The 12,029-nt window shown below is 43.1% G+C and overlaps 1 protein-coding gene across 1 annotated transcript in view; it reads right to left on the bottom strand.

Moving 5' to 3' along the window:
* Window positions 1-3,455: 3,455 nt before the first annotated feature.
* KDM5B (lysine demethylase 5B) overlaps window positions 3,456-12,029 on the bottom strand; it is a 77,551-nt gene continuing 68,977 nt past the window's right edge. The window contains exons 23-27 of the mRNA XM_081297714.1: window positions 11,300-11,785; window positions 9,642-9,753; window positions 7,746-7,900; window positions 5,726-6,046; window positions 3,456-5,213 (exon numbers count right to left, since the gene is read on the bottom strand). Coding sequence (XP_081153840.1) covers window positions 5,076-5,213; window positions 5,726-6,046; window positions 7,746-7,900; window positions 9,642-9,753; window positions 11,300-11,785 — 1,212 coding nt within the window. The 3' untranslated portion in view covers window positions 3,456-5,075. The remainder of the gene's footprint in view (window positions 5,214-5,725; window positions 6,047-7,745; window positions 7,901-9,641; window positions 9,754-11,299; window positions 11,786-12,029) is intronic.

The raw sequence follows: 12,029 nt of genomic DNA, 5'->3' as shown, positions 1-12,029 counted from the left end.
ATTCAGTCTTGGCCTGCTGAGCATTTAAGTCTGCTCAGGTCCTCACCCACAAACTAAAATTGTTAGTTAAATGAGTATTTTTTTCATCCTTTATTTTTGCAGTACTGGGGATTAAACCAGGCAGGGGTGCTATATTATCTAAATATATCAACCAGTCCTTTTTAGACTTTGAGACATGGTATTGAAGGTATTACCAAGTTGCAAAGGCTAGCCTCAAACTTGCAATCCTTTTGCCTCAGCCTCCTGAATCCTTGGGGCAGAGAACAGCAGCTTCTAGCCAAGAAAGTTTGCCAGGAACTGAAATTTTTGATGTATCCTAAATACAGCAAATAATGTTTCCTTGGAAAGGCTTTTTTTTTTGGGGGGGGGGCGGGGTGCTGGGATTGACTCAGGACCTCCTGCATGTTGGGCAAGTGCTCCACCACTGAACCATATCCCCAGACCCAGAAGGGCAATTTTTTTTTTTTAAATGTCTCTGTTCCTCCTGAAGGGAAAGCAGAAAGAACAGTCCTTTGGCCTCCACTCACCTGAAACAGATCAAATGATCTCACCATTCCAATTCCACTTTGGTAAGCAGTAGGTTATCCTGAAAATTAAAAACACAAACTCACCGGATCACAGCCCTTCACCTTATGTAATTAACCCAAAACCAAAACAGGGAGCTGGATTACCCATTCTGCTGTTGGCTGAATATATATTCCACTTATACTACGGAAAATGTATAGGTGCGTTCCAATGTCAGCAGTATTTAAACATGAAAATTTGTTTACATAAATTTCAAAGTGAAATATATACTTTACAAATTGTTTATGCCTTAAAAAATAGATTTACAACAGTATTGCTTTATACAATTTTTTGTTTAGGCAACTTTCAATAACATTTCCAGTACAAGTTACACATGAAACCTTTCAGAGAATGTGAAGAGGCTTAAAAAGCCACGAGCAGAGGACTGGGAACAGAGAGTCACCAGAGATGAAGCCATCGCTCTGGTGTTTCTGAGACACTAGTTGAGGAAGGACCCCGGTCCTTAAAGGATTCAACACTGAGATCTTCACTGCTTTCCTCAGATCTTCTTCCCAACAGGCAGCATTTCCTCAGGAGGCAATTCAGTTTTACACAGCATCACAGCAGGGAAAAGCCAACGTAATATAGACTGACCTCTAGCACATGTAAGTAAGCCTGTTACTGAGTGACCAGCTCTGGTTCAATGCCTGGCAAACAGGCAGACTCAAAATACTCAGTAATTCCATTTCCTATTACAGGAATATAGCACCTGTGATCCATTCCAGACTGAGTTGAAACCTAGGTAGGTTGAACCCACAAAGACACCCGTGGGCACTAAACACCAATCAAGGCTTATTTCAAGCTAGAAGCAGGTCTTAATGGACTGCCAAATATCAGTGTGGGGGGGGGGGGGGAACCACGGGGGTGGAGGGCAAGAGGTGGGGGCAGAGATCCACTACAAAATGGTAAATAGATGCCAAGTTTTAGCCCCTTTCAAGTTGGCATCTGCTTTCTCAATTTTTTCTTCCACTGATACCCAAAAGATTGTGTTGCTTTTTATGGTGGGTATAATGGCAAATCAGGTGCATCTCATTACTGAAGATTCAAAGCCTCAAGACCTTCACATCTTGTTTTCTTAAGCTCTGCATGGCAGAATGAAGCAGGGTAACAAGTCTGTACCCACCTCCACTGCCAAAAGTGGCACCTCTGCTTTAGGTTTCTTGAAATAGAAAAGTGAATCCTACCGGGCTGGGGATGTGGCTCAAGCAGTAGCGCGCTCGCCTGGCATGCGTGCGGCCCGGGTTCAATCCTCAGCACCACATACCAACAAAGATGTTGTGTCCGCCGAGAACTAAAAAATATTAAAAATTCTCTCTCTCTCTCTCTCTCTCTCTCTCCCCTCTCTCTCTTTAAAAAAAAAAAAAAAGTGAATCCTACCTCTTAGAGGGCTGCAAGGAAGTTGGTGATAAAGATGTTAACCTCTCTTACAGCTAGTCCAAATGACACAGTCTTTTATTTTCCCCCCAGGCTGGAGGCTTGTATAAGAAAGCCATTTATTTTATATAAGAAATCCCTTAAGTGGGGCACAGTGGCACATGACTTTTTTCCCAGCTACTTGGGAGGTTGAGGCAGGAGGATTGCAAGTTTGAGGCCAGCCTCAGCAACATAGCAAGACCCTGTCTCAAAGTGTTAAAAAAAAAAAAAAAAAGTGGCTGGGATGTGGCTCAGTGGTTTAAGTGTTCCTGGGTTCAATACCTAGTACCAAAAGTGGATTGGGGCAGGGGGGCGGGGGGTCTGGGGATGTAAGCTCAGTGGCAGATCACCCCTGGATTCAATCCACAGTACTGCAAAAAATAAATAGAAATAAAAAAGGCTAGGGACACAGTTCAGTGGCATAACACCCCTGGGTTTAATCCCTGCTATCAGTCAGGGTAGGGAAAAGAAAAAAATGGAGAAATCCCCGAGTCTGATCTGGAAGAAAAAGCAACCACTACATCATGGGAGAAGTGACAGCACTCCTCATCTACCCTTTGCTGGCCAAGTCCCCAGACTTGCTCTTCACCAATGAGTTCCTCCTGGCTCAGGCTCTACCTCCCTCAACCCTTCTCTCTCTGAGCTCAGGGGGCTGCAGAACTACTGAGATGGAAACTCAAAAGTGTCAGTTGGTGTGTTAGCTTCCTCATATTTCCCGTAAGGTCAGAGGTTTTTCTGAAGTCCAGGCCAGTTTTTAGATAACAAAAATTAGTCTGTGGTCACATTGGGTATGCAATGGAAGCAAAAACGTGCTCTGTTCATTTGCAGTGTTTGATAGTGTGCAAGACAGCAGAACTGAAAGAAAAAGCCAGGCATTGTCATTTACTAGCAGTGTAACTGTAGGCAACCAATGCTGTCTATATCTTTAGCTTCAGCATTATTTAAAAAAAAAAAATGATGATCAGTGGTTTCCACCTGGGGGAGGGGTGGCTCAAATACACACCTGCCTATCTTAACCCCTCAGAGATGAAGATACTACCTCACCAAAGAGGCTATTGTTGGAGATTGTGCACAACTTACAGATGAAGAAAGACTAGTGGGGTTGGATGGCGGGGAGGGGTGGGGGTGGCTTGTACAACATGGGTGAGAGCTCTCTAAAGGCAAAGGCTTTATTTTAGCAGCAGTCTTCTTTGCCCCTTGCAACGCTGGGGGTGGAACCCAGGGTCCTATGCACAAGCTACTCCCAAGCCCAAGAAATGTCCTCTTTCAAGCTTGCTTTCTCAATGGAAGGTGAGGACTGGGTCAGCTGGTATCTTGTTCCAACACCAGGGGTGGGGTGAGGTGGGGTTAAGAATTTGGATACTAAAAAGGCCAAACCACTGTTATTCCAGGTTGTGCACTGGAAGCTATGCATTTCTTTTGGCCCCATAACCCCCATGAGACAAGGAGAGACATCACAACAACTGCAGGAAAACTGACTAGAAGTCATTCTTAAAGAGATTTAATTATTTGAATTGCATAAAAGGGGGTAGTACATTTAAATCTCTGCTACATCACAAACTGCTTTTTGTTGTTTTATTTTATTAAAGACCCACTAGAGTTTTACCGTCTGCAGGTTTATGGCTATAGAATATGGGAGAAAGAGGAGAGGAAGAGCGAGCAACAGTTTCTTCTGTTGACCAGGATGCCCTCTCCACTGCAGAGGAGAGCTCTTTCAAAAGAAAAGGAGGGAAACAGCTGTGGCAGTCCACACCCCATAACCATCCAGCTCCAGATCCAGAGTTAGAAAGGGACAGGAAGGAAACCAGGAAGGCAGAGCCTGGGTGTTCTCAAGTTTCCCTTCTGCCCTCACACTAAACCCAACTCTCTATGAGGATGAAACTTCCTTAGATTTCCTTCTAATATCTTAACCCTAAATCAAGTTTCCCTGTCAACTGAAATATAACAAAGGTGTCATTTCCACAAGGAGGACTGACTTGAGGATTGACTCACCAACATTCTGAAGCGTTTATTAAAATAGAGCATGGCTTTAAAGACAGGTTCTAGTCTTTGAAGACTGAGGGGTTCTTTTAGTGGGGCCTGGAGGCATACGACCCACCAAAAAGAGCAGGATGCAAAAGAAGAAACCCCCAATTGTTCGCAGGCATACACTCACTGCCACCACAGCCTGGCTGGGCAGAAGTCAAGGCAAGCAACCCCTTCTGGTTCTGCAAGCCCACAAGGCAGAGGGGCAAAGGAAGCTGTTCTAATGGCTCTAAATAACCAGCATATAGTGTAGTATTAGGACCAAGGATTTATTCCACAATATAAACTGCAACATTTGATACAAGCTACCAAAAAATAGGGGAGGGAGGAAGGGGCAGGGAGAAAGCCAAAATACAGCTGTGGCAATTACTTACAGAGCAGTCTCTTTTCTACATCACTAGTTCATCAGTGACACTAGAAACTAGACATTTGCGTTCTGTACATCAACCAAATGCTAAAGCACCAACACACTGTTCAGGAGTTTGTTTTGTTTTGTTTTAATTCCAGCCACTGAAACCAACATAGAAGTTATTGCTCAGATAAATAAACCTAGTCTACCAGAAAAAAGAAAAGTGGATAAAGAAAGGAAGAAACAAACAAAAATCCCAAAAGTGGAAAAACTTAAAATTCCCAATGTGGTAACAGAGTAAACAAGAGAAGGATTCCTCAAATGAGGATTTACTGGAATTTCTGGTGCCCCTCTGGGCACTGAAACTGAGTTGGGTCTTAATCCGGTAAATCCCAGACAGAGGTACAATTTCAATGCTGTACATGAAAAGGTGCAAGCTTCAATGCCTTCCAAATTGGTGGAAACCCCTGCAAAAAACAGTCAGCGTTTCAAACCTCAACAACCACAAACAGCTCTTAAGGAAAAAAATACAAAAAGTGTCAAAAATTTTTTTAGTTGTTTTTTCTTTTTTTCAAAGAGTTCTGGAAAAATGATCCCATGAGGAATAGAAATAGCACCGTGTACAGACTGGCTTGAACACCAGTCCTGTAGCTTTGCTGAGATTTGAGGAAATCTTCTTGGTTGGAGTCCTGAATTACATTAAGTGGGGGTGTTTGTTTTGTTTTTACTTTCGGCTTGGTGCGTCCTTCCCAGTACAGCGCACACAGATGTAGTCTTCTTTCTCTGCCATCTCTGGAGAAACACCAACACAGACCTGATGAAACCACTGATTGCAGCTGCCATCACACTGGACCCAGTCCACCTGGTTACAAAGAGCAGGAAGATGGGGTGTTCAGAGGAAAGAATGCCATTCAAAATTGGGCAGGCCAGCCTCAAGATATTCAGGCCGTTTGCCATTAACAGCCACCGTCCCACCACTGGGACCAAACGAGTGTAGCTGGCCCACCAGCCAAAGCAACCGAGTCAAAGTCATCTTCAAGTCGTGACTGCTTTGGGGTTAAGACAGTGCTGCCCTGTGACAGTAAGCAAAAGGGCATTACGTCAGCATCCCTCCCACCTTCTTAGCGCCGGGACGGTGAAAGCTGGAGGAGCAAGAAAAGGAAAAAGGGAAGAACGAGAGTTTCTTCAAGAGAAGGGAGGAGAACCAGGAACGATGGTAAGAGCAGAAATATCAGTGGGGGGAGGACTGAGCAATCCATTCAGATCAGCTCAAAGCAGATAAGCAGAAGAGAAAGCCCCAGCGAGATGAGGTCTAGCTTACAGGGTTTCTGAGTTAAGGGAAAGCACGTCCTCTACGGCCCAAACCTCACTGACCTCATCTCCTTCTGGCTGCAGGCAGCTCGCAGCTGGACAGATGGCATCTTCATCCTCAGAGTCTTCCTGTTCCGAATAGGACGTGTCTGAGGGCAGGGAATGAGTTTCGGCAGAACGAACTAACTCATAGCTACGCTCTCTCTCTAACTTGAAATTGTTCATGTCCTTAGGGTGGCTCAGTTTGATTTTCTTCTTTTTGGGTGTCCTCATTTTTTTAACTCGATCCCACCGTTCACTGGAGAGGCCTTCTCTCTCCAGGCGTCTCTTCAGTTTTCTCTCAAGATTGTTGATTCCATCTCTCTTTCCTCGACAGCAATCATTCTGGGTGGAAGATGAGCAAATTCAATTTTAGCCTACAGTTTCCCTACTACTAAAATTAGTGAAGCTAAAGGAAATGGGCGAATGAGCCTTGCATGGTGGTACACACCTGTATCCCAGCTACTTAGGAGGCTGAGGCAGAAGGAACACAAGTTCAATACCAGTCTGGACAACTTAGTAAGTCTTTGTCTCAAAATAAAAAGGGGTGCGGATGTAGCTCTGCAGTTGAGCCCCTGCCTGACATGTGCAAGGCCCCAGATTCAATCCCCAGGACCACAGAAAGGGAAAATAGGTGAATAAGAAACCAAATTATTCCCCTGGTGAATATCCTGCATCCTAAACATCACCACCATCTCCCCCTCCAATCCTATGGACAACCATTTGACTTTAACTTCCTTCCCTCCTCTCTGTTAGTGCTACAAAGAACACTAGGAAAAAATAAAGAAAGAAAGAACGATTTGCCTTAAATTACTCAACCAGCACCAGGAGATGCAAGATCCTTCCAAAGATTCTTTTCATCAAATCAGGGAGTGACTGGCCACTTACATAGTTTCTATCTGGGTGTTTATGTCTACCCTTTGATCTGCTGGCTCCTAAGGAACCAAGCTATTAGTTCCTTCTTTAAAACCGTACATACCTACCCTTCATAGGAACATTATCTGAACACAATCAATAATGGTGCTAGGGGCTGGGATTGTGGCTCAGTGATAGAGCACTTGCCTAGCATCTGTGAGGCACTGGGTTCGATTCTCAGCACCACATATAAAACAATAAAATAAAGGTCCCCCAACAACTAATAAAAGTATTAAACAATAATAATGGTGCTATATTATTTGCTATCAATATGAAAAATAAATCCTAAATGCTGGTATTAGTCCTTGTATTATCATTCATGAGATTCTTCCCTAATATGGCTTCAGTCTTCCTGGTAATTTTCTATCCTGACTATTTTCAGGGGCCTGAAGTGCCAGGTCAGTTAGTTCACTAGAAGGAAGCAGAAATAGTACCCTTAACTAGGCTAAGAAATAGGACAGTGGGGGCTGGGGATGTGGCTCAAGTGGTAGCGCGCTCGCCTGGCATGCGTGCGGCCCGGGTTCGATCCTCAGCACCACATACCAACAAAGATGTTGTGTCTGCCGAGAACTAAAAAAAAAAAATAAAAAAATAAAAAAAGCGATTTACTAAATTAAAAAAAAAAAAAAAAATAGGACAGTGTAGAGAATCCTTCAAGTAAGCCAGCATTCAAGATGAGCAGCCTCAATCTTCACACCAGCTGCCTTGTTCAGGGAGTAGCAAAAGCATTTGTTCAATGTTGACTCTGGAAGTATCTTTGATTTTTGAAATTGTTATAATTAAAAGCCCTCTCAGCTATAATTATATTTTCACCTCTTAGTATTTCTGTGAAAGTCAAAAACAACACTAACTCTCATGGTAACTATTATCACATGGTAATGATGAAACATACATCTTACTAAAAAGAAATTAAAAAAAAAAAAAAGAAAGAAATTCACACAGTCACCTCAAACAAGACCCAAACACAGGCCATAAGCTTAAACTGTTAGCAAATGGTGGCTGGTGCCTACCTTCTCACCGACACCCTTAAGAGCAAGCTGTAAGGCAGACACCTGGCACCCTTCTGTGGATCAAAAATCATCTTAAAGCCTTTGTGCTTCTGCTGCCTCCAGCAGCCTCAGACACTCACCTTCTCACTGCTGGGTCTAACTGGTGAGCTTCGGTCAGTTTGCTGAGCAGGGCTTGGCTTTGCAAGTAGAGTCTGGTAAAGTTCCTGAATTTCAGGAAGGGATACCTGGAGCAACTGGGCTTCCATCAATAGCTCATTCACTTCTGGACTGATGCCTGTTTAAGACCAGACCCAATCAAAAGGATGACAACAAAGAGTGTTCACACATGTGCATTCAGGACTATGAAATTTACAGAAGGACTGCCTTTCATACCACTTCCACCCTCTATCCTCCTTAAATGGCATTCAGTTCAAGCTAGGTTCACTTAATGTGCCCAAAGCCCCAAACTAGATTTCCTAAGACTCCTTATTACTAGAAGTATTAACTTCATCCCTTTGCTAATTGCTAATACAGAAAAGACAGTACCTCTACCCTGACAGCTTCTACTAGAAAACTCAGAAACAAGCTGCTAGCCCAGGGCATGAATAATCTGAGTGGATCAAGGGGCTCTGACCACAAGACTAGATGCACACTGAGAAGGTGTGACTAAGGCTCAGGATTCCAGCTGCAGCTTTTTAAATCATGGGGTAGTCATTTATAAGTAAGAAAAAGGAGGTAGGCCAGGCATGGTGGAGCACACCTGTAACTCTAGCTACTCAGCAGGCTAAGGCAGAAGGATCACAAGTTCAAAAGCAGCCTGGGCAACTTAGCAAGACCCTGTCTCAAAAGAAAAAAAAAATTTTTTTTAAGGGCTGGGTGTAAACCAGTGGTGCAGCATCTGCTAGCATGCATGAGGCCCTGAATTTGATTCCAAATAAATTGGGACGGGGTAGGTTTCAAATGTGTATTATCTCTGAGATCCTCCACAAATCTCTTAGGTAATTTAATAAGACAGTCCATGATTTAGCACTTGACTTAAATACTTGCTGCTTAATTATTAATTGTATGGGACTGACTCTTCTGTCCCTGAAAGCAATAGACAAGGCCTTTCTCTGTTTCTTTTGCACTTATAAAACTTAAACATTATCCCTCTTCCCTACCTAGTGAATGCACAGTAACCCATATCCTACATTTAACAATGAAGTTCTGCTGGGTGCAGTGGTACATGCCTGTAATCCCAATATCTTGGAAGGCAGAGACAGAAGGATTGCCAAGTTTGAGGTCAGCCTCAGCAATTCATCAAGACCCACAGCAACTTGAAACCCTGTCACCAAGTAAAAAAATAAAAGGGCTGGGCGTGGGGCGCAAGCCTGTAATCCCAGTAGTTAGAGAGGCTGAGACAGGAGAATTTTAAAGCCAGCCTCAGCAACTCAGTGAGGCTCTAAGCAACTCGTTGAAACCCTGTCTCTAAAGGGCTGGCGTGGGGCTGGAGTTGTAGTTCAGTAGGAGAGCGCTTGCCTGGCAGGTGTGAGGCCCTAGGTTCCTCAGCACTAAAAATAAAGATATTGTGTCCATCTCCAACTAAAAAAATATTTTAAAAAAGGGCTGGGGATGTGGTTAAGTGCCCCTGGGTTCAATCCCGGGTAGCAAAAAGATTAAAGGGGTTGGGATGTAGCTCAGTGGTAGAGCATCCTGGGTTCCATCCCTAATACCAAAAGGAAGAGAAAGAAAGGGGGCTCAAAGTTGATTTTCATTTTATTTTTTCCCTACCACTGAGCTACATCTCCAGCCCTTTTTATTTTTATTTGGAGACAGGGTCTCAATAAGTTTCCCAGACTAGCCTTGAACTTACGGTCTTCTTGCCTCCACCACCCTAATGGAAGGATAAAGTTTTTTATTGTACGTGATCCTCTACAACAAAATACTTGGTTGCAAGATGACCTGTTACTCTCCAGCCCTCAAAATAGCAGCAGCAGCAGCAGTAGTAGTAGTAGTAGTAGTAGTAGTAGTAGTAATGATAATAATGATACACAAACCATGGAGAGGGACACAACTCCGTCCAGTAGAGAAGGGAGAGTGTAAATATGAGGTCCTATTTTCCCAGTCATCAGGCAAGGAAAAAGATGTTGTACCAGGAGGCTGAGATACCTAATGGAAGAAAAACATCTTACAACAAGGCCTTTTCAGGATTAAAAATACTGGCACCAACCTAAGGAAAGTAACTTGGGTTATCAGGAAGGTAACTGGGAAAAAGAAAGACTAATTCTCCCAAACTGAAGAGTCTCCTGGTGTTTCTAAACTGACCAACTCAACAATTCTTTGTCTGGAAGATCAAGCCTTTAATCTTCCCAGTTTTACTTGGACTGAATTCAGAAAGGTAACGAAGACCACTGGGAAATAAGCCACTTTCTCGGAGAACAGATCATATAACCTTATGTAATTATCCTTATTGAAGATTACAATACATTTAAACGTAGTCAAGTACCCCTCTGCACAGATCAAAGGAGAATTTGTCAAAATCACCTCCCTATCTTCTCCTGTATTTAAAGGAAATAGGGAAACATTCCTTCGACCAAGAATTAATTTATTATTATTATTAACAGTTGTGTCCTTTGCCTTTACTGATATAATCCTAGCAAACCCTGTGTAAAAAAACACAAGCAATTCCACGATATAGATAGCCCCAATTTATCTATGCAGTGAGTATTTAACTGATCATCTGGTATGTGCCAGGCACTGTATTTATTTTTAAGGCCTGGAAAGAAATAAAAACACAAAAACCAAGGAAACAAATATGACAAAGGCTTTTTTGGTTCCTTAACCCTTAAGTTGCTGGAGATTTAATCCATTTAGTTCATGTCTGTGTTCTTAATGGCACAAGAGCACTGTAATTATCTCTGATAGAGAAATATGTACTAGATTTAAAAGTCAAATTATAAAAAGACTATTGTCATTCTGACTGTGCTTTCCTGGTATCTTCGCATTCTTCTCCTGCAGCTTCAATGGAGGAAGACAGAAAACGGCCTACCCTTCCAGTGATGGTCAGGCAATCTGGCTTTGGCAGAAAGAATGCACAAGGTATTGAAACCCACAGGCTTTCAACTGAAGAAATAAAGGACTCCAATACTTCCAAAAATTATTCTTTCTCAAAGTCTGAATACACAGAAGGCAAGAAGCTCTTCCACTCTCAGCAAATTCCATGAGGGAAAACGGGGACAGGTGCCAAATTTGTAGTCAAACAATAATTTAAAATACACACATATGGGCTGGGGTTGCGGCTCAGTGGCAAAGCATTTACCTAGCATGTGCGAGGCATTGGGATCGATTATCAGCACCACATATAAATTAATGAAATAAAGGTCCATCAACAACTAAAAATTTAAAAAAAAAAGATACACACATAAAATACACATTTGGGATAACAGACATATAAATGGAAAAAATACTTGTATATATGAAAAGGTGAACATTTGTTCTGTGGAAATGGAGTGCCTAGGCAACAACTATTAGGAGCAGAGTAAACTAAAAGGATATGGCAGATGAGCACAGTCCTTCAAGTAGGAAGCTGTAGGTGCTGCGAGTGCTGGTAACACAAAGTGATTACCAAGGGAACAAACAGTGACACCAGAGCTAGTGACACCAGGATCAGGAGAAAGGTACAGAGATTCCCAAAACCTGAGGAGTCCAGACTCACCTTGTTGGTCTCTGACACCTGTCCTGCTGAGGCTTGCCATCTGCTATATAACAGTCCTGAGCCCACACGGTCTTGCACAAATTTTAGATTCCCTGACGAGAGCAGTTGCTGGGCTCTGTGTTGCCAGTTCACGGTTCTTTCAATCATGTATCGAAGTGCATCTCCCTCAGGAAGGCGAACTCGGATACGCTGCAGGGAGGCCAGCAAGGGAAGAATTTTCTCTAATGGAGGTTTCTCTGACCTCCGACAATGGGGACAAAGCCAGATTCGGAGGCTTTGAGAAATACTGGGTACCGCCACACAGCTAGTGTGGAAAGCATCCCTGCAGAGTTCACACTGGATCATAGGGGTAGCTGGGGCCTTCTGACATAGGCAGACTTTCATCTCCACATCTTGGGCAGGTGACAGCAACTTCCCTTCATTGGCAAGTCTAAGAGACTGCAAAGCTTCCATTTCCCTTAGGCGAGCTTCCCCAAGTGTTGCCATCTGAAAAGAGAGGATGGTATCATAAAGAAATTGCCTTCCCCAGAACTCAAGGTCCTAGTAGTTAACAGAAAGGGCTCCACAATAGTTTATCTGCATTCAAAGCCTGGCTCAGCCTCACATTGTAGTGCAAGGAACTGTGGGGAACATATTCCACTCTATATAAAATAGAGATGAAAATAGTGTGCACCTCACAGGACAGCAATGATGATTAGCTATGATATGTGAGATAGATCACTCTGCCTGG

This window comes from Spermophilus citellus (assembly GCF_964194105.1).
Source record: "Spermophilus citellus genome assembly, chromosome: 6".
Classification (NCBI taxonomy): domain Eukaryota; kingdom Metazoa; phylum Chordata; class Mammalia; order Rodentia; family Sciuridae; genus Spermophilus; species Spermophilus citellus.
Note: the sequence above shows the minus strand (reverse complement) of the source record. Positions and strands in the feature narration are given on the sequence as shown.